Here is a 26,588-nt window from a genome sequence, read left to right on the forward strand (position 1 = left end):
CACACTTCGCTCTAATTCTGGGAGTAGTTAAAAGATCTGCGCCTGATGACCTGAGAGGTCTGACTGGGTTATAGATACTAAGCAAGTGAGAGATGTACTGGAGGGCCAAACCACTGAGATCTTTATGAGAGCTTTAACACAAACCAATAGAAGGATTTTAAAGGTAATTCTGTGTTGAACCGGGAGCGAATAACGACTTCAATAGTGGGGTAAAATGTTTAAATTTCTGTGTTTGTGTAAGGACTCTGGCTGCTGCATTCTAGAGAAGTTGAAATCATCCTATTGATAATTTGCATAATCCTACAAATAGAGTGCTACGGTAGTCTAGCCTGCTTGATGCGAATGCATGGACCAATTTCTCAGTCAGTTTGAGAAAATAATTTTGTAACTTTTGATGTATATTTTTTTAAGTGATAGAAAGCAGTTCTGGTGACCTTATTAATATGATTATCACAACAGAGATCACTGATGTCATGCTTCCTGACTTGCTCACTATTTCATTGACAGGCATGAGAAATATGAACAAATTTTCTGTCTCTGACCTTTTGGACCGACAACAAACATATCTATTTATCTGTTTCGTCTGTTCAGTTCTAAAAAGTTTTGAGCCATCCAGCAGTTAATGTCATCAGTGCAGCTCATTCGATTGTGAACAGAAGTTAGATCTTCAGAGGAAAATGTACAATTGTGTATCACCTGCATAATATTGATAGGATATATTGTGATTCCTTTATGATAGTACCAAGTTGGAGCATGTAAAGCTTAAAAAGTGATGGACCAAGAACAGACCCTTGAGGAACTCCTGATTGATTTTTTATTCATGCAGATCTAAAGCTACTAACATAAATACTCCTGCTCTTTAGGTATGATGAAAATCAATAAAAAAAACACACCTGTTAAACCATCTGAATCATGAATCATGATCAACAGTGTCGAAGGCAGCAGCGAGGTCAAGCAGAGCTAAGACTGAAAACCTCTGTGAGTCACTGCTGATCTTCAGGTCACTGCTGATTTTAGTAAGAGCTGTTTCTCTGCTACGATTGGTTCTGAAACCTGATTGGTACTTATCAGAAATACTGTGAGTTAAAATGTATTCATTCAGTTGTTTATAAACATTTTTTTCAAATATTTTGCTGACTGTGGTTTGAGAAAAAAGTCAGATTACTGTTAGACTAACAATAGTTGTCAAGGTTATTGCTGAAGGTGCACTGAAACATAATCAGAAAGGACTGACACGTGTCTCTCGGTACTGAAATTCAAACTTTATTATACAAATAAGGTGCTCAATTTGACAAGTGGTGCAAAAGAAAAGAAAAGAAAGCACAAACAAAAATACAAACAAGTATTATATTGTGACATTTATTTGAGTGGTGGAGCAGTTAGCATGGTTTCCCTACAGCAAAAAGGTTCTGGGTTTGGACCTCCTGGTCAGCTCCTTCTTGTGTGGACTTTGCATGTTCTCCCTGTGTGGGTGCTCCAGTTTATTCCCACAATCCAAAGACATGCTTGTTAGGTTAATTGGTGATTGTAAATTGGCCATATGCTTGAATAGTTGTCTGTCTTTGGCCCTGTGATGGACTAGTGACCTGTCCAAGGTGTACCCTACCTTTCATACTATATCATCTGGGTTAGGCTTCAGCACCCATGACAACTCTAAGTTGGATAAGTGGTTATGAAAATGGAAATATGTTTAAATTTTTTACTTAAGTGCTTGTAAGAAAAGAAAGAAAGAAAGAAAGCAAGAAAAAAAGGCACATTGTTACAAGTTACATTGTTGTTGTGCAGCCAGGACAAAGTTCTTAGTGTTTTTCCCCACTAATGTCTGAGACTTCTGCCCTGCACTTTTGAATACAACACTGAAAAGAAGTGAATATAGTTTAAAGATATTTATACTGCATTGATTGATATTAATGATACACTGGCTCTTAATGTGACCTTATCATGTCACCACGCGATCTTCTAAGCAGTCTTTAACAGAGGAAGTTTGCTTATTTCCTTAAATAGTTCTCATCAAGTTTAAACTGAAGTAAAAGTGCATCTATTAAAGTTAGAAGATATTCTAGCACTCTCAGGCAATAGTGTACACAAAGGCTCTACACAGACGCTCAGGACCCGTTGGGGCATTTTGCAGTCACATGAGGCCAACTCTTTGCTCACACTTGGCCCTGTTGTTTTATCCAAAGCAGCAACATGAAGACACACAGCAGGTTGGCTCTTTGTCAGTCTGGTATTGTCCAGACTCGGGCTGATCTCTGCACTCTGAGATAAAGGCTTGAAGCTGGGACACCAGATCCTTGTCTTGCTGATGATGCTGGAAAATAACATTACAAAAAGTTAAAAAAAAGAAAGAAAAGACACTCAAGATCAAGAATACATAAAATCCCTGCAAGATATCAGATATCAGGATGACTCAGACTGACCTTGATGGTTTCATACGTGTCAGTGATAAGAGCAATGAACAGACTGAGCACCATGTAGATGAAGATAGAGATGAAGGAGTAGAGGTAGAGTCTGCTGAAGAGCCACACCATGTAGGTCTTGTCTCTCATCTTCAGAAAGGTGGAATACATATCATCACCGTTGATGAGAGAGAAGAGGCAGTCTGTCACTTTGTCCAGTGTTCTGAACTGCAAAGCAAAGTTTTAAAAATAATCATTTTTGCAATATTTCTGTAAATTATGTCAGAACAGATCACTGGAATGCTTGTGAAATATGAATTACAATGTTTATACTTTGTCATGGTAAGGTCCAAGGACAATCCAGCCACAGAAACAGTACCCAAAGTAGATCATGGCTGCACAGCAGCAGAAACGGATCACATTGGGCAATGCCGCCCTTAAGGTTAAGATTAAGATCTAAAACAAACAAACAAAAGTTGCAGGTCCTCCAGATACGCATTTATTCTTTAAATGTTTGAACCGATATTATTAGGCACATTTATGGAAGTACTTACATTGTATTTCTTGAAGAAACTTAGGTAACGAATCACACCAACCCAGACAAGCATCGTGGCTGTTCCCAGCAAGATACTGCAGATGTCATAGTTTGTTAGGAACTGCCAACAGAAAAAAAAACACAATTAAAAAAATAATAATACTAGAGGCATGAGGATTTCAATGCTGATTTGAGACCACTAGGAAAACATACACTGATACCTCCAGTGAGCCGTGACAATTCAATAACTAAAAAATAAAAAGCAAACCTTTGTCTGTATTCCAATTTTCAGCACCGATCCAGCGATGGTCAGCGTGTCACTGACAATGATGAGGATATACCAGCCATTCACAAACTCCATGCGGTCTGACCAAGACACAATTTTATTGTAGTAGGCATGGAAGAATATGGTGAACTCCTGCATATGAAAAATCAATATATTGTCAAAAAAAACAACCAACGAGAAGAAAACCAGGGATTCAGTCCCACATGAAACAATAAACATTTTTACTTGTTTTGCAAAACAAAGCAGCAGTTAAATTACTTAACCAAAACATTTACAGTATTTTATTCTACTAATACAACCTTCATTGTGTTATTAAAAAACACTGACTGTAACAAAAACAAAAAAGAAGCCCCTCATTTTCGTTGAATTTAGGTTTTAAAAACAAAGAAAAAGTTTTTGTTGAGCACAGGCACATTTTGATCTAAAAACACTGAAATTATCCAATAAAACACCTAATACAGTACTGTGCAAAAGTCTGGAGTCAAGCCTCATTTCTTTATATTTTGTTCCCAAGGAGTCAGAGTTGTAATTTTTTTTAAAGTGGTCCTGAGCAGCACTTCTTCAGGCTTTCTGAAGTTCTTAGAAAGTTTTTCTTTGGACATTGGCTGCTTTTTCACTTATTTTCAGCCCATCCTTGTACCTGACCATTTACAGAGCAATGTTTTATTTTTCTTGTTGAACCACTTACTCATTGACATATGGCTCATTCAAGCATAAAATAGGAACCTCACTCAACTTAGCAAAGAACCAAATTTTAAATTGTATAATTAGACACTTTGTCACCAGCAGCCTGTTGCTTCAAGGGGAAATAAACAGGATTTCCAACAGTATAAGATTTATTGCCAAGAAACATTGTTACAATGAAGAAATAATTGACCAAACACAAATGTCCTTACTTTTTGTTCTAAGTTTATAAAGAAATGAAGGGACACTCAAGACTTTTGCACAGTACTGTATGTGCATTTTTCAAAAACTATATCATGTTGACTACTACACAGTATCTAAAGTCCAACACAAACAAAACAAAACAGATTCTGAGTGAGCAGCTGTAATTATGACCTGCCCTTTTAAGGAGGTCAAAACTATGGAAGATGCTGCTCTGCATATTAGTGTCTTAACTGAGCCAGAGGCTACAAATGTCTTCATACTGGTACTTACAAACTGGAGCTGGATACCATTGATGACAGATCGTAGGCAGAGGATGAGAGAGGTGAAACAGGCGAGGATGACCACAGAATCAAATGACAGCAGGAGATAATCATTCTTCCCAGCTATAATTGTTGAGATCAGGTGTTAACATTTTTGTTGCTTCTGTTTGTACAAAACTTGGACATAACCATTATCTTTTCTTAGATCATGCAGGTACAGCTGTGGTCAAAAGTTTACACACACTCATCGTGGGCGTGACTGTCATGGTCATTTTGGACTTTTAATGATTTATTTGAACTGTTTTTTTGTTTTGGTTTTTACCGGGTGGAATGATTGTAAAACATACATCTTTAATGACTTTAGAAACATGGGAACATTTTACTCACAGGTGCCTTCCACGTTCCAGTCACTGCATTCATAAATTCTAACATCATTTTTAATATCAACCTTTATCTTCCCACTGTGTGCACGATTATCAAATATTATCTGTGTAAAAACAAAGGACAGTTTGTGATTGCGGTTATTTCTGAGCTTGTAAAATGTAATTTGTTTGTATATCTTTAAAGCAGAGTTGAGGGTGTGGCACTGTCACTAACCATTATGTGGAAGTCATAACAATCTGGTAGCTCGTGGTGCCGCACAGTCTGCAGATTGATGGTTTTCAGACTAAGGTAGATGTTCACTGATAGCAGCCTGGACACACAAACATAATATTAGCAGGCAACGCTCTTACCACCAGACATGAAACCAGTATTTTTAGTTTAGTCACCTTTTGAAATCCAAAGAGAAGTTGGCATGTGTTGCCAAAGTGTTATTGCCCAATGGTTGCATAGGGTGTATGGAAATACAATCTATGGGGGGGGGGAGAGAAAATGTGTTCAAAAGTTGTTTGATTTTTAGTTTAGCAGAGGAATGATTAAGCACGAATCCCTGTGAACACCACAACGAGCTTCCTCTTTTCACGTCACAAGTGTGCAGTGGGATTATTTTCCATTCGTGCCATGAATCAGCTTCCATAAATATATCTTGGATAGAATATTAAGTACATGGATACAACCCAAGGTAGTCACTTGACCTAAACAGTTTTGCAGCTACTTCATGGTTTTGTACCTTCATCGATATGCGGATCAATATCAAAGGTGTCATCTTCAGGATCAATGGTGCTGTTTCTGTAGAACACCTGACACACAGTCAGAGGAGTGTAGTCACCATTAACCTGCTCATACATGAGGTTACCTACAGTGAGGTTTTGGAGACCGGTGTACTGAAAAAGCAAACAAACAGAAAACGCAAAATATGTTTTAATGGGGTAAAATTATAACGAGAAATTAGATAGAATTTTCACAAGTTTTCAGTACCTTGTTGATAATGTAGTTAATGTGCTCATACACATCTCTTTTGGTGTAAAGGGAAAAGCTTCCGTACTGGTGATCCTTGTATCCTTTGAGGAACAGATTCCTGAATGTCATCAGATTTTCGTCTTTGAAAGTGACCATCATTTCATTGCTCAGGCCAAAGGAGACCAGCTGTTTGGAAACGAGGGAAGTTACGCAGATGAGACGAATAGCCCCTAACCTCTGTACAAGTTCACAATTATTTAAAGGATTACCTGGATTGTAATGATCGCGATTTTTAATATTTGTATCATCAGTTTCCACGGTATCCGACCCCTGGCTCTGTACTTCTCACAGGGGTTCATGAAGAAATATTTGATCCTCCGTCTAAAATCCTCCACCGCCTTTGTCTCCAGCCTGCAGTGGCCGTTTTGCCTGCTCGCCTCTGACCTGGCAGCCAAAAGCTGCTCGGACTCCTCCATTAGGCTGAAGAGTTTCTCAAAAACTCCACTACACATCAGAAATGATTAATAGATAAAGAAAGCATTCAGCCATTCCTGTCATTTTGATGTTTATCTAACTGGTTTTCCAGGATCTGTTCACTGTTGCTATTGTGTCCTTTATAGTTTAATTTTTGTACTTCAGTAAGTACTAATTATGCAACAAAAATCTATAGCACACTACAAAACCACAGCTATGTGGTTAACACACATTGACCAATTTCAGTTTACCAGAACTTCCTGCAACAGGGAGCATCAATCAGAGAGAAATGCATAGATTTGAGAGGCTTAAAATATACATATACTTAAGACACAGTGAGTCTTTTTTTGTGTGCGCAAAATAAATAAATTTAAAAAATGCAAAGAATGAATAAAAGTTAGATGCTTATATTTACTTTATGCTATTATGTAATTCTATATTTTAAATTTCCGACATAATATTTTTAAAATGAGCTGTTAAATACCTGCTAAACTCCATCCTACATATAATGAAGATAATAAATTAAATACCTGTTAGCACCTGCCGAGCACCAGCGATCCAAACACAATCGGTCTAACAAAGCATCTCAGCCGTGTATGAAACATAGGTGGCAGAGTCACCACGGCAGACGTCACCACAATGACTGTCATTCCTCTGCGCCACTTGCAGCTTTTCCAGTTTTTTTCCAGAACAACAAAAACAAAAAAACCCTCCCAGTTACAGAACCTCTGCACGCCCATAATGCATTTACACATTAGCGGCCTGTCAATCATCACATTACTGAATGCTCTGTTGCAACAACTATCGGTAATCTAACATTTTTTAATGATTCTCATAATCACTACAGAAAATCAACCACAGACAAAAAAGAAAAGAAACATACAAGCAGAGTATATATATATATATATATATATATATATATATATATATATATATATATATATATATATATATATATATATATATTTAGTTTGCTATAGATCATTAGTTTGCTATAGATCATTACTACGTGACCAGTGAATCGAGGAAGCAGTGGGACATGACACAAACTATATTTTGTAATTTAAGACTGCTGTAGTGACAAAAACAGAAAGCATATTCATGTCAACTTAATACACAAAGAACCAGAAAAACATCCGTTTGGCTTCCAAGACTGCCTCTTCACACACACACACAGACACACACGTGCTCAAGTCATTCCAGTGTATGAAACATGGTAACTGCATTCAGCCTACAGCTCATCAGAAAAATCACACCTCCAGTCGAGAGAGTAGGAGAGGTTAGAGGAGGTGAGTCACATTTTCTTAGCTCATGATATATCACGCTGGAAATCTAACCATGTTAGAAATGCATCTGATGCATGCACAGATTTCCTCTTTCTACTTTGATGGCACCTTTTTCTGATTTTAGTCACATTTTCCTTTTTAAACTAGGCAATATTCCCCATACCTAGTTTTTTTTATTTTGTTTGATATGAAAACTAAGACAACAAATTGGCACCAGTTAAAAAAAAACGAAACAATAACAAAACTAATGAAATACCCCCATTTTCATTATTAAAGGTGAATAATATAGTGGTAGTATACAGTAATATCCCATGTGCAGCAATTTATCACCATCTGCCCCACCAAAGGCAAAAATAACAGAAAAAGAGAGGATGAGTGTTGTGGTTGTCTCTTTAACTGCATGTGGACTGTCTTATTGGGGTGCGCTCCTAAAAGATGCTCCTTGTTGAAGTTGGAGTGAGCGAGCGTGACCGGAGGGGCTGGAAATTTGGGTCCCCTCCGCTGCTGGTGCACCCCGGCGCTCCAGCATCTATGCTGGAGGGGGACTCAACCATTACCTCGTCCGGCACAGGAGGCGCCCCGGGGTCTCCTGGCTTTGGGAGGCTTGAGGAAGTTGTGGAAGGTATGGCGATGCTAGCGCAGGCCACGGAGGATGAGTCTCCAGCTTTCTGTGAAGACAGCAGACTGAGTGATGTGGCTACATCTGAGTTGGAAGGGCTTCGCTCGCCATCAGGGTGAAAGAGCAAGGTGGAGTTGCTTGAAAACGTTGAGGGGAGGTCGCTGGTTGAGGTCGGAGTGCTGAAAGTGCAGTCAGAAGAGGAACTGGAAGCTCCTGCTGCTGAGTCGCAGAAAAAAAAGAGAACAATTTTAATTCCTATAATTTCAAAAAGCGTTAAACACTTGCCACCAATTTGCACCACACAAATATTTTGGGAATTGCAGTATTAACCTCTGAGGGATTCGAGCTTCTCGTTTTTGGCCTTTTGCACCTCGTCTGTTATTTTAGTGATGATAAAGTTTTGCGAGCGCATCTCCCGGATTGACTCAATCAAAGCATCTAGGCCGCGGGGGTTCTCAGCCAGTATGTCCAGCAGCACGGCCGTCCTCTTGGTCTGTGTTGTCCTGCAGCTGATTTCCTCTGCATCGTCTCGTGTCAGGATCCTGCGGGAGCGCAGGTAGTCCAGGTGGCGATCTGCTCTGATTTTATCGCAGAGGTAGTGCCGCAGTCTGGTCAGGACCTGGAGATACACAGCAGGCACGCAGGGAAGACAAAAAGAGAACACTGAGATGTCAAGGAACAGGAAACACAAGAGTCCAGGGTTTTCCCCCCACTAACCAAAAACTACAGCAGGCCTGGGTCTGCTCTCTGTGGCATATAAAAATCAGGCTTCATGTCCATAAGCGCCCCAAACTTCAAACTTATTGTCCTGATGTTAAATCTTACAGAAAATGATGACTGTGTGGTCACAGAAAGGGTGTGGTGGGGTATTTCCTCCTTTAATAGGCCCTTAAAGACAAACAAGGTACAAATATTTTGCTGTAAATCTATATTCCCCCGGCTCAGCTCATCAGAGAGATCAGCCAGGATAGGATTAGGATGCCATCGCGGGTCTGGCTTATTATACTCACGTCTTTCTTTATCTCTGCCATTTCATCTTCAGTGAGGTGAGGAGCATCCATCGCTCTCCCCCCGCAAAGTGAAAATCCAGGTGGTAACGAATGACGACTGAAGTTCAGTTAATAATCTCGAAGTAGTGAATTAAAACGACAACAATAATTCAACAGCAAAAGTTAAACAACCCGACACCTTATTATAAATCGATAAAAGGTGGCGTATCGACCATCCATTCAACTTTTTTTGTTTCAAGAACGGAAAAAAAAAAAAAAAAAAAAAAACCCCGGACTTCCTGATTGTGTCGAGGTTTAACTACGACAAGAGAGAAGTACACACGGCAAAGACGTCAGTTTCCCACTCAGAGGTGCTTTATGCCGGTAACTTCAACCAAAAAGTGCATATTCACCCTCAGCCTTCTGCTACTTTATCAGAACAGGTCGAAACTGACCAACTTTCTCGACTTGGAGTCCTGCTGTAGGGCTTCCTGCGCTTCAACGCTTCCGACGACGGTGACGCGCTGTTCTCATTAACTCCACTGGGTGGCGCTGTCGGACCTTCTCATCTCTCCCACGTTTTGGCTATACCTCACAATGTGCTGCATGTAAGGCCACTTGATGATACCTCTTGTGATCTGGCAGGTGTTTATAGGAACAAGAGGGATAAGAGTTGTCTTTTACTTTTTTTCATTAAAAAAAAATTAGTATTTTTTCTTTACACTTAAAAAATGGCCGACATTTTTATTTTTAATGCATTTACTTTTAATATTTACTTCTATTAGCTTGCTGCAGGCTACAAAATGCATAGGACATCTGTAATTTACAAAGAAATTTAAGCACAAATCTATTTTCAGCTCATTTTAATTCATAAGTGAGATAAATAAAAATAAGCAAACTGGAAAATTATAGTTTATTTTTCTGAACTACTGCCTCTGATTTGTTGCACTGATGCAAGTCTCAGAGGAAGCTCAGGCTTTTTAATGAGATGCAGGGGTTTATTTGTTTCATAGAAATGATTATATTTTACAATTTGATTGCATGTTTTGTGGGTAGAACCATTGTGTGCAAAATAACCGTCACTGTCAGTTAAAAAATTCTTGTGAAGTGCAGTGTAGAAGTTAAATATCCCTAAATGAAAATTATACAAAGTTTAAGCACCCCGAAGTTGAGTAAATGAAGCACTTTGAACCACTCTGTGGCCAATTCTAGATGTGCCTGCCATTTTTTTTTAAAATGGGTACCTAAGATTAATTTGGTCTGAACTAAGTCTGAAGTTTATGTAATATTTAGTCTGTGTTACACTGTACAAATTGCATGAAGAGAATATTGGAAAAAAAAAAAAAACCTCTCAGTGTAACAAAAAGCAGCTTAACAGCACCACAAACTGAACACCTATCTGAAACAGTATCAGCAGAAGCAAATATTAAAGTAATAATTAATGCAGAATTATATTGTCTTTCATGCATGAGTGTGTTTTTAAATGCAGTTGTGCATATCCGAGCTCTCACCCACTTTGCCTGATTAAACCTTTTTGAAAGCCTGCGTAGCCACGCGGACCGTGTTTGACTGGCATCTCATGCTCCTTGGATACCAGAGCACTGTTTTTGCAGCAGGGACTTAGCGCCCATTCACAAAGAATGGTCCCTTTCAGGTTCATCAGTATCTAATGTGTATCATGTGATAAAATTACTATTAATATATAAAAATTAAGAAGCATTTTAATAATTTAGGTGGAGCGGATAATTTATAAAGCTGAGGGATCATAGCATTAGGTGCATGAACTATTCAAAAGGCAACAGCTGCTATACAACTAGTAATGATAAACTTTTTAGTTAAAAAAAAAAACTAAAGGAGCAAGAAGACAAGGTCAAAGTTCATAAATACAAAGTGATGCCTAGTGAAGCAGAAGTGATGTAACACTCTGGTAATCATGAAATCTATCATACAATGGCTGAAAACATGCAGACTTTCACTTCCCTTTAATCTCTGTACAGCACTAATAGAGGATGGCTCTGAGGGGAGATTCTTCTCAGGCTTGTTTTGTCATGCTCTGCAGTGTAGTATGTGTTGTGTGAAAACACCTTTAGCAAGCAGAAACGTCTGCGAATGGTAAATCTGGCCACGGGCCTCAGTCACTTCCTTCAAGGTTTTTTTTTTTTTTTTTTTTTAATGATTCGAAATGAATTGAAACAAAGGAGAAATGCAGCCTCTCACAGCTGTTTGGCTGCTGTTGCACTGCAGCAATTTCTGTGGGAAAAGTGGCACAGGAAGAAATGTTAGAAGGTCTGAACTGTGCGTGGATTGTTGTCTTTACATAGAAAAAAGAAAATGTTGAATGAGCATTAACATTGCCCACTTTGCTCCATGACAATTCCCATCATTCATGCTGGAGAGCAGAGCGCAGCATCCTGGAAATAACCAGCTGCGCGTTCCAAATGAACACAGTGTGCTGACTCCTGAGTGGCCTTTTGCGCAGAGCCAGACACAAAGAAAAGAAGGCATTTATAGAAATGATGTCATGAACTGGACGTTCAGTCATATCCGCACAAGACCCACTCTCACATACGAGCCAAGACACCACCATGGCCTCATATCCACTGTGGTTTTACAATATGTGCAACTGAGGAGGTATGTCTACCTTTCAGTCTCAGAATTTAAATCCCATATCGTGTCTATTTGTGTTACAGCCGGAATCTGTTCAAAATTACTTCTTTTGGTGCTTTTTTTTCTACAACCCATTATAACCCACCTGTCCACCCACCTTACTCATTTGGGTGTATCCCATTAAGCATCAGGGATATGTCATTTTAACTGGGTGCTGCAATACACGTCCACCCCTGCCATGTATCAAATATCTGTGGGAAGATAAAAGGTCTCTCTGATAGAATTACCTTCAAGTAATTACATGTTGCTCTTATACAAGAGGTAAATTGCAAGATATGAGAAAATGCTGCGAGGATTCACATTTCCTTTGATTCTAAGGTGCTTGATTATTACGGCTCAAAGAAGAATAGTTTGGCATTTTTATGAATACACTTTTATATATGAGTTTTTGCAAGACTGGTACATGAGGCAAGACAGGGCAGGTTTATTTATGCAGCACCTTTCAAACACTCCAGTCTTCCAGTCTGCTTTACAAGATAAAATTGAAATTAGAAATAAAATAGAAAAAAAATGGTGCAGCTACCTGATTATTTAAAAGCAGTAATGAATAATACTGTTTTTTTTTTTTTGCTTGTTTTAAAAAAAAGAAGCGCTGACCTCAGTGGACAGTATTGCAGCTTATCACCCTGATCAGTTTCACATCTGTGCACCAGGTTTATATTCATTAAAAATATATATTTAGGGCCCAAGGCATTTAACGAGTTATAACTGTCTAATAGTCTTTTTAGGGAGGACAATAAAAAAAGAACATTGTAGTATCGACGCTACAAGAAATAAAGGCTTGAATAAGCTTCTCTAGCTCTCGCTGGGACTCTCAGTTCAGCTAGACTTCTGAGATGAACAGCTGATTTGGTTACGGCCTTGTTATTGTCAGTGACACTAAGGTCCTCATCCCTCATTACACCAAGATTTATCATATATGTTAAGGTCTTCAGTTCCCTACATTTGAGGTGTAAACTAAGTTGCAACCGTGCATCTTGGAAATGTTGCATCCAGACTTTTTCAAGGCACAAACATAATGAATCAGTAGGGTTACATGAGTTTTATTCTTTGTACAACTTTCTTTTATTTCTTATAAGAATGCTTTTATGAGTTCTTAACTTATGAGTTTAATTTTTTATCAAATGCTATTAATGCACCCATAAGTCATGTCAAATTTTGAGGAAAAGTTCCACTTACAGAGGCGAAGCTTTCTTTAGCAACACTGACCAGCAGAATAGAAGCAGTACAGCTGCATTTTATTAGCTGCATTGCACCTTTTTTATTTAACATTTCCTTTTGAAAACATAAATGCTCAGTGGATTGCAGACAGGTATAAACAGCAATATCAAAACAGTGATATCAAAAGTCATCTCACTCTCCTTTCTGAGAGTTGCCATATGATTTGCATATTAGATATTTGATATGACCGATATCAGCTCAAAAATACTGATAACGATTCCTTTAAGCTGTTGGGGTAGCAGCTTTTTATGACTTTAAACCCGTGTACCAACAACCCTTTGCATCTCATTCTGACCTGTGAACACAGAACCAGGTGTTACTGTGGTGTGTGACGTGAAGAAAGAGGAAATATCACCTTTCTCCCCCGTTTTATTTTACATTCATTTTTCTAAACTGTGGGAATGTGAGATGCAGACGGCCCTCCACGTCCTCTTCTGTTCCTTTTACCTGACATGTTTGTGCAAATTCGTTATATTAAAGTTTTTGAAGGAGGTTTTCAACCACAACAGTCAGAGATTTCCAGGTATCAGCAAACTCACCAAGCTCACACTTGCTCCCTCCTCATCTGCTGGAGCTGCAACTGACTCAAACTGGCCTTTGTAACCTTAGTTAGAGAAAAAGGAGACTGTGCCAATCTGCTCAGCCTCGTATTCTCACAGGTTATAATTAAAGGAAAGGCATTCGCTCCCTTATAAATGCCATTGTTCTTTGATGTGGATGGAAGAAGATGCTTTTTACCCTGGCATCTATTTCAAAGAAACCTGCAGTGTTCATCCTGAAAGGAATGTTGCTTCGGGCATTGCTTCGTTTTTCTTTTTATTCTTGTTTTTTTGTCATGTGTCTCTGACTGCTCTGATTTAGACTAAACAAAGGATTACCAAGTTTCAAACATTCCAGGAGGCTCTTGTATCCTTTATGAAATCCTAAAGTCAAACTCAAATCCATACACACACCCTTACAGGGTGACTGAAAGAAATTTAATCTTTAACATGAGCAAGGCTGGAAAATATAAACGCTATCTGCACTATTTGCAGACAGCAGTCTAAATGCAACTGCAGTTGAGGGAGAAATTCACTTGGTCATAGAAATATGTGGCTTCCCTTCAATATTTATGTCAGAACTTGCAGTGGCCCGGTGTTGAATCCCTTAAGGAGCCACGCTCACATGCATTTCAGCTGCCAGTTATACATACATATATGGTATACCACCAGCTGGTAGACTCTTGGTTAAGACTTAGGCAAAAGAGCTTTTTCATAACAATATATACATTTGAAAAAAACTGAATAAAACTGAAAAAAAAAACAAAAGAAAAAAAAACAAACAAATAATGCATTCACAGGATGCAGGCATGAGTAGCATACAGTTAAACAGAAAAGCAATTAATGTTTAACAAAACAGAAACTTCAGTTTCCAGCACTGCACTCAATGAATTGTCACACCTTTCTTTTGTATGTTATGTAATATTTTATTTTTGGAGAATCTTCTTACTGGTAGAAAAGTCAGAAATATCCCTTTGGTTGGAAATAATAAAATAAAACATTACATGATGAAAGTGGAGAGAAAGCCCTGGCAGAGGAGGAAGCTGCACAGGGTGGTTCTTGGCACACTGAGTGCAAGAGGGGGGGGACGTCTGCTGGGCTTATGGGAGGAAGCGTGGAGAAGCATTCCTCTCATAGTTTCGGGACACCTCTTTAGCCTACGTCAGATCTGGTTAAAGTGGATAAAAGCAGACGGGGACTCTCAAAGACAGAGAGAGCAAAAACTCATCATCTCAGGGCTGCTGTGTTATCAAGAAGACTGTTTTATTCACTCGGGATAGATTGCTTCAGCTTAAGAAGATGTGGAAAGTCTTTGTTGTTGAGATCTTCTGCATTACACTGGTGAGGAAAAAAAACTCTACCTACTGCGTACTGTCATGTAAGGATAGATTTGGGTGAAAAAAATGTTGATTACAAAGGTGGGATGTTTGCTCTAACCCCAGGTGTCGGCCGCATGTCCAAATGACTGCCGGTGTCCCCTTAAAGTCCCAACATGTGCAGCTGGAGTCAGCCTCATGCTGGACAGCTGTGGATGCTGTAAGGTTTGTGCCCGACAGCTCTTTGAAGACTGCAGCAAGACACATCCATGTGACGCTACGAAGGGACTGGAGTGCAACTTTGGACGTGGATATGGGTTGGATAAGGGCGTCTGTCGAGGTACACCGACTTCTTTTCTCTCTTCTGCCTTTTTTGTTATATAAATCTCACTTTTTCTCACATCAGCCTTTCTCTGCTTCCCTTTAACAGCCCAATTAAATGGGAGAACATGCGAGTACAACAGCAAGATTTACCAGAACGGGGAAACCTTCCATCCAAACTGCAAACACCAGTGTACTTGCATTGATGGTGCAGTCGGATGTATCTCCCTGTGCCCGCATGAATTCTCGCTGCCCGTGTCGGGCTGTGCCAAACCGAGGAGAATCAAGGCAGCAGGACACTGCTGTGAACAACTAGTCTGCCCTGGGGAAACAAAGATAAAAAAGCACAGAAGAAAGTACAGCAAAGTCAAAACCACTGAAGATGACCTCTTCAAAAAGAATGAGTTCATATCTGTGTGGGAAGGAGATTCAAAGTCTCTACCTGGTGAGTAATCTCGATTTTTCTTGCATTTAGTCTTGCTGCCGATTTTCTTTTATCCCACCCTTACCTTAAAAACCTATACTTAAAAACCATCTGTACAGCTTTCAGGAGTCATTCAGTGAACCACATGTTTGCCAGAGGAGTCCAGTGCGCACCTCAAACCACAGCCTGGTCGCCCTGCTCCAAATCCTGTGGTGCTGGAGTGTCCACCAGGGTGACCAACCGCAATACCCACTGCAAGCTGGTGAAAGAAACTCGAATCTGTGAAATCCGTCCATGCAAACAGTTGACCTCGAAGGTACACTGTTTGCTGATGACCATTCACGTTACAGTTTGGGAACCTTCCTGCTACATTTAAGACTAAAGTCTTGACTTCTTCTCTCTTGCAGAAAGGTCAAAAATGCAACCACAGAGGAAAAACCAGCCATCCGATTCAACTGTCCTATGCAGGTTGCCAAAGCCTGAGGAGGTTCCAGCCCAGGTACTGCGGGCCCTGCTCAGAAGGGCAATACTGCAGGCCTCACAGGACCCAGACGCTACCTGTCCGGTTTCAGTGCAAAAATGGGGAGACCTTCAGGAGGATGGTGATGATGATCAAGTCTTGCAAGTGTAATCTTGATAAAAAAAAAGACATCTGAGCTCTACAAACCTTTCAATGATCTCCACAAACTGAAAATTTAACAGAAGGGCTTTAGGATTTAAGTGGAAGAAAGACTGAAGAGTCGTGAAGTGAAGCTGCAAGTGTCACTTTGGTGAACTACATTGTCCATGATTTTGCTTCATACAATTGGAGCACTGTGATTTGCTTCACTGTGAAGCTGCATTAATGTTGTTAAAGTTGTGTGTGTGTGTTCTTTTAATGAAATGTAATTTTCCTGTTAAACTGTTGTTTTCCAACTCTCATTCTTTCTACATACTTAATATTTAAGCCTCTAATGATAAAACGTGACATCACAGTGTAGAAATGTGCAGTGCAGCTACTAAATGTGTCATCATGCAGTAGTTTGCAATGTTTCTTTTGATTTACTGCACTCATGTTATTTAAGAGGATTTATCTTTCATACTTTGTTTAATGTAAAGTTAACCTTAAGCATGGAAAACTGTACAAACCTTTGGTTTACTATCCTGCTCTCTATACTTGGTTGTCAATGCAAAACAGTGAAATATGATTGAAGGCTGGACACGCACTGTGATCGCCAAGCTGTTAATTTTATGGTTAACATATAATTTCCAATAAATACAAGGAAAACCAATTCATTCCCCCATTATCTTCCTCAGGAGTTTGGCTTTAGAAAAAATGGGAAATTCTCAGGGGGTCTGCTGCAACAGTTCACAGTTTTTGAAGCATCTGGCTGACCTACTTCTCAGAGGACCTACATGTCACTGAATAGTTTTGGGAATGACTGTAATGTAAACTTCTCAGTGGTTTGCCTGATGCTGCGCAGATGCTGGGCACAAGTTGCAGATTTTTGTTTTCTGGGAATGGTATAGGCTTACACCGATAATCTAAACTTTCCACAGTGATTTATGATATGCAGAATGGAAGATAAATGTGACTGAAATATGACTGATTGTCATGGCAGTGGCTGCTGTTGGTTCCCTGTCCTTAACTCTTGACTATTTTTGTCAAATGCAGCCTCTGCTCTGCAGTCACTCTGCTCTGCGACAATCACTCTGCCTTCTGGCTGCACTCATTGCTGATTAGAGAGAGATGCCCAGTCCTGTCCAACAATCACTGGATCCACCTGGTTGATGCCCCAATGAAGCCACTGAAAAATGCTGTTTGTGATGCACACACTTAAGATGTGTTCTGCTGATTCAGTTTTAAGGTTATGAGGAGCTACTAAGGAGAAGTAATGGTGTTTTTGAGGTACATGCTACCGCCTGCCTGGGGCTGGGATAAGTTTAGATGCACAGTTGCACGCACTCCATTACATTGCACATTACACACATTAGCCGTTTCTTTGGTTTAGGTCCATTAGGGAAAAGGGTGTTGCTGCTCTGCACTTTGTTTTGGGATGGGAGCTATTTTCTTTCGCAGTTTTGCAATCTTGTGAACTCGAAGTCTACCTTCTGTTCTTTTCTTTGATTTGTCAGGGCTCAGCAGCCATGTTTATCCATGCAGTTTGCCTCTTTTGTAATTCATAAATCTTGCATTTTAATGTCTGGCTGAATGACATTTCCCACCATCCTAACTGAGCTGGGACATAACAACTAACCCAACTAACAGGTTTACGCAACGATTGCGAGTCTTTGTGCGTCTGTGAAGCCTCTGTTTGTTAGTGATAATTGGCTCTGCAGCACCAAAACCTTCAAGAAAAAGACAAATGGCCTATCCAACTCATTTGAGCCTAACGAGCACATAAGCTCAGGGTGTGCCCATCTTGGCACTGAAATGCCGAAAGTCAGATGTAGATGCAAAAGGCAGCAGAAAAAAAGCCAATTCCCAAAGTGATCGACAGAATTACGTAAACAGGCAAGACCACAAGAGCAAAGGAAAAAAACAGAAGTACTGACGCACGCAGACATGAAATCGTTCCATCCCCTGAAGGAGAGCACAATAGAGCTTTGTCTCTGAGAACTTGAGAGGAGGCCTGCTCACTCGAGGGAATACGTCCGATGCAGGAACACATCAGTCTTTCAGAGGTCTGGACTCACAGTAGTGTATTACCATAGATACAGCGGGGAAGCACAAGCAACAATGAGAGAACAAAAATTCACAAACAAAGTACATTTATGGCTCAGTTTTTAAGTAAATGTAGGTAAATCATGCTGCAGCAGATACCAGAGGTCTTGTGTTTGCCCTGAAGCCAGAGTAATATAAAACTTTTATTAGAAAAACCAACAACAGAGTTAGAAGTGGCTGGAATATTTTTTTTAAGTCTCAATAACCTAAAGGTGTGGACTTCACGCCTAATGGTTCAGCAAATTATTCAGAGCTTCAGTCATCTCAATCCAGCTAAGAATCCCAACATAAACACAACCAATGCACACCACACCTTTGCTATGGTCACTACCAAAAACAGACACTTGTTTCCAGCACTGGCAGGAAAAAGGTGAAATGAACATTATTGTTTCAGTAGTCAGAGCAGACAATTTATGAGTGATGGCAAAGTTAGTCAACAGTTAAATAGAGAACTGGTGGAAATTTCAGTTCATTCTACCACAGGTAAACACAGCTGGGACATCCTGTTGTTACCTTTGCCTTGTTTAGACTGCAAGCAAACAGAACAGGTGCACAATCACAAAAGTAATTTGCAATTAAAATGTGAACCCACAATTTTTTTTGTGTGTGTGTGTGTGAATCCAAAAGTTTTGCTTGCTGTTGAGCTGAATGAAACCCCTACATCAAAAGATTTATTGGCCAGTGTGGATGGGAATGACAGGCTGGAAGCATCTGCAATTAACAGTGCTGGAAAAGAGAGAGTCCATGGAGAAGACAGGAAATCAGTGAGCAGTGATGTTAATGTTTTGTATTTTTCAACTATTCAGATATTGCAGGGAGTTACATGCACCAGCATCAACCATTCAGCGCTGACAAAATGTGGCAAAATTTAAACTGAAAAGGCTGTATGTTAAATTCCCTCTTATGGTACACAAACACTGCACCTATGGCAGGTAATCTATAGTGTGTGCTGCCTGTTTAATGTGGCAGGGTTTTATATAAACAACACTGCCGGCTGGGTAACCCTTCTGACACCAATCCTGTTGCACACTAAAATCATATCAAAGTCACTGTTTTTAGATCCAGTCAGCATTCATACGATTAGAAAGGCGAAGGTCATGACCTCAACACTCTGCACAGAAGCAGTGAAACTTTTGGGATTCACATTTTAATCACAAACTTATTTTACTTGCAATCAAACATTTTTTTGAGTGCAGTGTCAGCAGTTTTACTGGCAATCTAATTCCTGATTACAGACCTGTACTGTTTGATTTCATTATAAAGACACAAAAGTTACACCAAAGGACATAAGCACCAAAAATTTTTTTAGTTTTCAAGCACCGCTTGTATTGGCCAACATTTGCTTTCATTATTTTGTTGGTCTACAGTTTCAAACTGTGGTAAAAAGACTTTCACCTGTAACCGCTTGCTTAAGAAAGATCAAGTATATAATGCATTATGTCTAAAATAACTGCTATCCCTACTTTAGTCTTTAAAAATGGTACAATTATAGAAATTTAAAAGCTGTTTTCTTAAGGCTTTGATAACAGTCCAAGGTGGGTCTTTGCTATCCTCCACTTACATTTGAAAATATTAATGCAATAGCACTATCAGGTCTTACTCAACAAAGTTTGGCTAATCTTATGTAACAGTTATGTAACGAGCTTGTTGTCATAAGGGACAGAATAGCACCAAAACCTCACAGTTCAAAATGTACAAACATTTGAAAACAACTCATTATGACGACCCCCCCCCCCCCCCCCCCCCCCCCGACACACACACAAAAACACACACACCAGCAGATTGCATTGATCCCTGGAAATGTAATCACAAAAACTCATTGTAAAGATGAAGTCTGATCAAATCAATCAAAATTTTTTTTTTTTACTTACCTCGTGTCTCCCTTTTAAACAGGCCTAATAAATATTACAGTGCACAAAATCAAATAAATCAAGATTATAAATGCAAACCTTCATCATTTCGGAAAATAAGATGATCCAAAAGTTGATGTTTGCAGTCCTTCATCAAACATGGCCTTATAAGAGTTTTTAAGGAAATCGACATAATTCTGAATGCTTCGCTTGTGGCTCTCTGATTGGTCCAGGCTGAGCTGCAGGTCCTTCAGACGCACCTCATACTGCTTCTCTGCCTGCGCATTGAGACACAGGCAGACACACATTTGCTCAGTGACAACACAGCTCACCATCTGCTTCTGAGAAAAGCTCAGTGTAACCTGAGCATGTCTGCTCTGTGACACTTACAGTGAGCTTACTCTGGCGAAGGAGCCTCAGTTCGTTATCCCTTCTGCTCTTCTCGGCTCCCAGCTCCAGGATTTTTGTTTGAAGAGCTTCTTCTCTGGAAATGGCCTGTTCTTTTACCTTACTGACCTACACAAGGTAAAAATGTGAAATATCAAAGTGGGACATTCCAGTTTCTGTAGGACAAATCTCTCTTTGACACCAAGATGGAATTACATATGCTGTGTGTTACACAGACATATGTATATACAGCTTTGCCTCTTTATTATTTATTGCCTGCTTGATTAATTATAGAATGTCTTCAAATACACCTTTTAGCCTTTTTTCCTCTCCTGTTAATAGAATTTCTATCACTTTATACGATATTTTCGGTATTTTCTTGCTGTACAAAAAAAGGCAATTATCACTAAAATTGAAATATGTGCATGACTGGGCACATATTTTGCTAATAAGAATTGTAACCTGGATTGTTAGGTTGTAATATCTTACTTGATGATGTGAGCAGAAATCTTCATGTTAATCTGTGGGACATCACCAACAGCTAAACTGTACCTGTTGTCTGACGTCCGCTAAAGCCGCCTCCAGCTGTCGGCTGAGGGCCTGACACTCTGACGAGCGCTGATCCAGCTGCCGGTTACTGTAGCTGAGAGCTTCCTCCTGAGCTGCCAGCCTCCGCACCAGCTCCAGGTTCTCCTGCTGCAGCTTGTCCATCTCTCTACATGCCACATAAAACACACATCAGTTTCTATACTGAAAATAGAAACAAACATTTGATATTTGGAGTCTTACTTTTGGAGAGAAATCACTTTTTCCTGCAATTGTAAATTGGACTCATGAATGGATTCTTTCATCTCTGCAGATGAACTCAGCAGTTTGCTTTGACTCTCCATCTGTATATGTAAAATGTCAAATTCAGAGTTGCCTAAATGAGCTACAAGCAAATGGTGCAGAAAATATTTTGTTTACATCACATGCAACAACTAGGCTGGAAATTGATCAGACCTAAAACAAAAGAGTGGTTTCAAGACACATATTCAACATTTCTGGTGGAAACCTGCGGTTGGTCGTTTCTACCAGAGATCACAGGCACGCGGCACAAGACTCACTAAAGGGTACAGATGGATGCAATCTAAATGTTGCACTGCAATCACAAACATCAAAACTCACAGCACTATTAGAAACCACAATGCACCAGAAAACACATGGGGTTATACTGCTGCCTAGTGGTCAAAATAGGAAAATGTCTGCATTTTGCATTCTTTGACCACAGCCGCTTGTGTTGCACACCTTAACCTGCAGTTGCCTAATGGACTCTGACTTTTCTGAGCACTTCCTCTCCGAGCGTCGCAGGTTCTCCTGGCACTCAAAGAGACTCTGCTCAGCTGCACTCAGTAACTCAGGGTAAGCCTCCAGTTCCTCCACACGCCTCTGCAGCTCCTGCCTCACCTGGGCTCCAGAGGAGGATGGCAGAAAGAGTAACACAGTCATATCCTTTAAAATTTGCACATAATTCTTTCAGCGGGGAGAACATGACATTATTTTCCCCCTAACGTGGTGCAGGTGTGTTTGCTGCCTCAAATTACTGTAGTTGAGGTTTGTCAGAGCACACGTGGGTCCAGGTGCAGCAAATGTTATGCAGCTGAAAAAGAAATCTAAGCCCACAATGACTGGCCATTCATCAGCAGGAGCAGCCGAGCTGGGCAGACTTGAAAAGGATTGTTAGAATTTGTTAAAAAAAAAAAGCTAAAATAACAGGGGGGGGGGCAGTACCTTCTCAACTTCTGTGTCTTTTCCTTCTCGTGTCTTCTCTGTGTCTCTTAAAAGATTTCTATATTTCATCTTTAAATCATGGAGTTCAGCTTGAAGTTGTGCAACCTGCAAAAAAGAAAGAAAGAAAGAAAGAAAGAAAGAAAGAAAGAAAGAAAGAAAGAAAGAAAGAAAGAAAGAAAGAAACAAAAACCCAAAAAAAAAAAAAAAAAAGAAAATACAGAATATTAATATTAAACCTGCTGTGTCTTTCAGTATCATTAAAAAAATAGTATCATTCATTCAGTGACTTTTGCAGACCATATTCAGTGTCTGTAAATAACAGGTTTGTTATAATCCCCTCTGGAAACTGCTTTTTCCCTTTACTGTTTCAGAAAAAAAGATTAAAGATAGAAAAAAAAATGAACAATAAAACATAAAACAAGAACTGAATGGTTAATAAATGAAACGGATAGTTGAAAAGCATTAGAAATTTCCAGGACAAAAACACTCTTTGCTGTGTGGTAGTGTTTTCAGTTTATTCAAAAATGATGGTTAAAAGGGTCAAATATGATGAAAGGGTGTCTTTTTCTCTAGATTGCACATTTTTAATCTTTGTTCAGTTCTGAGAAAAGCAGTGGGTCTACAAAAATAACAGCCACTTACAAATACGATTTTTGAACAATTTTAGCAGAAATCAAATGGGGAGGCTGAAGTTTCGTCATCTCAAATGTAGCAGATAACAGGAGATGGTTTGGCTCAGATGCTTTCTCACTTCTGCAAAAACTCAGTTCAGTTTTTGGGGTGCTGCCTGCATAGAAAATGAAGGCGGCAGCAAACAAGATGCATAATCGCTCGCTTTGAATTCACTCAATATTTCAGGGCTGTAGTACATGAGTGAAAATGACCTGAGAAAGTAAAAAATTTGAAACCAGTACACTAACCTGACAATGGCACTGTTCAGCTTGATGTTTCTTCTCCTGTGAGACGATCTTCTCCTCTACGAGGGCAGACTCACAATCGGCGAGCTGCTGCTCCAGCTGAGTTACAGACTCCTGCAGTGACAGAGAAATCCAAACAATTTCAGTGACAGGAATAAAATAAATGTCAGCTAACTCCTAAATGTGGTGGTGATTTGAAGAAATTTATAGGTTCACTAATTAGCAACCAGTGAATGACCACTGACTTAAACTTCCTGCTAAATGTCTGTGTCTATAGTTACCAGCAATACACTGTAAAAGAAAGCGCTTTTTATCTTCCACAGTAATGAATCTCACATGCAAGCAGTTTGGCAACTTGTACCTTGAGTGCTGCATTATTGATGCTGAGTTCTCCGTTGTCCGTGTTGAGTTTTTCAAGCTTTTGCATCAGAGTTTCATTTGCTGCAGTCAGCTCATCCTTCTCCTTCTGCAGTCTCACCGTCAAGTCTGCAATTTGACTGTATTGGAGACAAACAGAGTCCATACATACTCTGAATATTGATTTCTAATGTATACTAAAAGGGGAAAGGGCTGGGAAGGAGAAACAACCTACCTTTTCAATAAGTCTATATCAGCAACAAGTTTGTCTTTCTCATCTGTCATCTGCTCCTTCCGCTGTCTCCTCAAGTCTCTCTCTGAATGGGCTTTGGCCAGCTGAGCATCCTGCCGAACAAGCCAAAGAAGGTCCGAACAAGATCCTCGGCTACTTCAGAAACAAAAATAATGAAGCAATTTGACCCCATACCTTTTCCCTCAGCTGCGCGTAGCATTTCTCAATAGCTGCTTCAAATCTCTCCGCTCTCAGTTTCTGTGCTCGGGTGGCTTTCTTCAGAGATTCTTTGTCCTGCGCTGCCTTCACAGACAGAGATGTGATGGACCCCTTCAGATCATCAATCTCCATCTTCTGCTCAATTATAGTTCTCTCTAGAGCCTGGAAAAACCATGAGCCCACCAGTGTACAGTATTAATTATACATTTTTAAAGCAGTTAGTCTACAGAGCATCTGGTTGATAAAGGTGTGTGTACCCGTAACTGTACAGCGAGGCGGTTGTTTTCAGCTTCCTTGTTGCGTAGCTGCCCTTGCAGGTGAGCACGCGTTGCCTCCACTGACTTAGTCACGTGAACTGCACTCTTTATGTTCTCCTGTTGAAGCCAGCATGGAGATATGCTTTCACATGCAATGGTTTTATTCGTCTGCAAGAATATTTATATCAAACATGCTTTACTTACCTGCTCTGCTCTCCGCAGATCCATCAGCTCTCTGACTTTCTGTTCACTCTCACTCAAGTCTTTTTTTAAAAGCTGGGAGAGAAAAGACGGAAACCAATGCATGTTATGACATCACCATACTTTACTTTAGGGTTGTTCTGTGCATTTAAAAGTGCTTATTTCCTTAAGTGGCCTTAATTTTATAAAGTGTATACCTTTACAGAATGTCCTATCACATCAGTACCAATGTGGCTGTGCTCTCACCAGCTTAATCATCTAAAACTTCGGATGGAACCAGTTCCAAATTATTCATTTTATCAGAATCATACAAACCCAAGCTTATCCATCCATACATCCATTTTCTGCTGCTTATCCTGGTCTGGGTCATGGGGTCAGCAGTCTAACCAGAGACACCCAGACCTCCCTCTCCATGGCCACCTCCTCCAGCTCATTCGGAGGAACACTTGCCCAGTTGCCACTGGGACTCCAGCACAACTGAAATACTGGCCTTCTTTCTTGTCTTGCTCCTATGCCGTGTTCAAACTCAAAGGTAATAAAACAGTTGAGTTGACGCTGAAAACTATATTTCTCCTTTTGCTCCCTACACAGAAATATCGAATCAGTGTGGGAATCCATAAATAATCTGACCATTGGCAGACTCGCTAATGAATGAATATGAATAAAATCTCATCAGTATCTATCTCACTACTATAAGATTATCCTCAATCAATTTTTGTTTTTTACTGCCTAAATCTTCACAGCCTAATCACAAAGCTTAATTCCTTTACACTTCCCTCTTTTGTGCCATTGTATAAATATAATAAAACACTCACCTTATTTTCACTTTCAGCCTGCGTGATCTTGTTCAGCAGGGTGTCAATCTGCTGGTCTGTACCAATTCGATTAGCCTGTGTGGAGTTATTTAAAGCAAGTACATAAATAAACACATTTTCAGTATGTTTTTAATCACTGTTTCATTTGCTGGCATGAATTCAAAGCAAATACAGTAGACCTTGAGACTCATACAGTGTAGTAGCAGTGTAACAAACCTCTGCTTCTTGGAGCTGTTTCAGTTTCTGCCGCACAGACTTATTAATTCGTCTAAACTCTTCCAGCTTTTCCAGCAAAAGCCCACGCTGTCTTGCAATTTGGCGTTTATCTTTGGTAGAGTGTTTCGAAACCTTAATTGACAGGAAGAAAAAATTGAAAATGCCAGGCAGCAACTTTTGGCTTTACATAATGCCAGCTTTATGCATGCAAAATTGCTGTGGACATACGGCATACTCATCGTCCATGGCATCTTTAAAAGACACTAGCTGGATTGCTGCAGAATTGGCAGCTGCTTCTGCATCCATCAGTATTTTCAGGAAAGTATTCTTTTTACTGGCAAAGTCTCCATGACTATATAAAAAATAAATAAATATATAAAAGCAAGAATACTTTGAATCAATAAAGTTGTGGCAGCTGGGGAGTGCATATTCAAATGCATCATACTGCAGGAACTCACCAGCTGATCCCAGACTCTGGGGTTGTATGCAGACTGCTGCGTGCCCTGGCCCTTCCACCAGGTTCACGACTGTTGTCTAGATCTCCACGACTCAGAGTGAAATCCTCCGTGACAGCGCTGAAACCAAGGGGGGCACTTTGGAGGCCATCCTCTGGAGACATGCCTCTTACTGACAATAGAAGCACATATAATCTGCTAGTTTTAAAACACAGAATGAGACAAGAAGTCAGAACTAACGTGAATTTAAAGGCAAATCTGTTACACCAGATATAGCCCAGTTTGGACATTAAGAAAGCCAGTCGTCAAGGAAGCTACTTCTTAGCAACAGACAAGGTTAAGTGGCTGCTAAGCTTAAGAAAGCATAGCAAGCATGACAAGCACCTAGATAATTATACCAAGAAAATCATCATACAACTATAGCGTGTTTATCAGCGATAAAACCAAGTAACAAGTTTCAAAACCATGCCTCTGAAAATGTAAATAACACTTACTCCTCTTCGCCTTGTTTCTCTCGTAAATAACGCCACTCCACACAGGGGAGTCGTTTCTATGAAGGTCTCACCAGATTGGTTAGAATTGAGGCAGCGTGATGACGTCGCCTTACTCTCTTTTGTGTTGATTCGTTCGCTAACAGCCTGAA

The 26,588-nt window shown here is 39.8% G+C and overlaps 4 protein-coding genes across 8 annotated transcripts; 1 reads left to right on the plus strand and 3 right to left on the minus strand.

The window, feature by feature from the left end:
- Nucleotides 1–1,298: 1,298 nt before the first annotated feature.
- Nucleotides 1,299–6,368, minus strand: LOC115795978 (mucolipin-3-like). Its single transcript, XM_030752144.1, has 12 exons — nt 5,979–6,368; nt 5,728–5,895; nt 5,480–5,633; nt 5,139–5,220; nt 4,966–5,062; nt 4,756–4,855; nt 4,379–4,491; nt 3,203–3,352; nt 2,954–3,055; nt 2,733–2,855; nt 2,421–2,627; nt 1,299–2,311 (listed from the first exon to the last, which is right to left on the minus strand). The coding sequence occupies exons 1-12, from the start codon at nt 6,219–6,221 to the stop codon at nt 2,174–2,176; spliced, it is 1,677 nt and encodes a 558-aa protein (XP_030608004.1). The 5' UTR covers nt 6,222–6,368; the 3' UTR covers nt 1,299–2,173.
- A 790-nt stretch (nt 6,369–7,158) lies between these two features.
- Nucleotides 7,159–9,598, minus strand: bcl10 (BCL10 immune signaling adaptor). 2 transcript variants are annotated; one of them, XM_030752285.1, is made up of 3 exons: nt 9,099–9,598; nt 8,419–8,707; nt 7,159–8,304 (listed from the first exon to the last, which is right to left on the minus strand). In XM_030752285.1, exons 1-3 carry the CDS (start codon nt 9,147–9,149, stop codon nt 7,898–7,900), a joined length of 747 nt encoding a protein of 248 aa, XP_030608145.1. In that variant the 5' UTR covers nt 9,150–9,598; the 3' UTR covers nt 7,159–7,897. The 2 variants fall into 2 exon arrangements, with proteins under 2 accessions (XP_030608145.1, XP_030608144.1); XM_030752284.1 differs by having other exon boundaries at nt 7,159–8,307.
- A 4,845-nt stretch (nt 9,599–14,443) lies between these two features.
- LOC115796141 (outer dense fiber protein 2) lies at nt 14,444–26,508 on the minus strand. 4 transcript variants are annotated; one of them, XM_030752409.1, is made up of 18 exons: nt 26,440–26,498; nt 25,949–26,117; nt 25,719–25,842; nt 25,491–25,622; nt 25,275–25,349; nt 24,463–24,534; nt 24,259–24,375; nt 23,978–24,163; nt 23,786–23,895; nt 23,555–23,690; nt 23,197–23,307; nt 22,277–22,381; nt 21,794–21,952; nt 21,296–21,396; nt 21,059–21,221; nt 20,510–20,635; nt 20,219–20,397; nt 14,444–15,463 (listed from the first exon to the last, which is right to left on the minus strand). In XM_030752409.1, the coding sequence occupies exons 2-17, from the start codon at nt 26,107–26,109 to the stop codon at nt 20,224–20,226; spliced, it is 2,052 nt and encodes a 683-aa protein (XP_030608269.1). In that variant the 5' UTR covers nt 26,110–26,117; nt 26,440–26,498; the 3' UTR covers nt 14,444–15,463; nt 20,219–20,223. The 4 variants fall into 4 exon arrangements, with proteins under 4 accessions (XP_030608269.1, XP_030608268.1, XP_030608267.1 ...); XM_030752408.1 differs by lacking the exon at nt 14,444–15,463 and having other exon boundaries at nt 20,028–20,397; nt 25,949–26,143; nt 26,440–26,508; XM_030752407.1 differs by lacking the exon at nt 14,444–15,463 and having other exon boundaries at nt 20,028–20,397.
- Nucleotides 14,630–16,810, plus strand: LOC115796142 (CCN family member 1-like). The gene is made up of 5 exons (XM_030752411.1): nt 14,630–14,845; nt 14,947–15,160; nt 15,251–15,586; nt 15,685–15,881; nt 15,973–16,810. Exons 1-5 carry the CDS (start codon nt 14,804–14,806, stop codon nt 16,219–16,221), a joined length of 1,038 nt encoding a protein of 345 aa, XP_030608271.1. The 5' UTR covers nt 14,630–14,803; the 3' UTR covers nt 16,222–16,810.
- Nucleotides 26,509–26,588: the final 80 nt, after the last annotated feature.

Source organism: Archocentrus centrarchus, chromosome 17 (assembly GCF_007364275.1).
Source record: "Archocentrus centrarchus isolate MPI-CPG fArcCen1 chromosome 17, fArcCen1, whole genome shotgun sequence".
Lineage (NCBI taxonomy): Eukaryota > Metazoa > Chordata > Actinopteri > Cichliformes > Cichlidae > Archocentrus > Archocentrus centrarchus.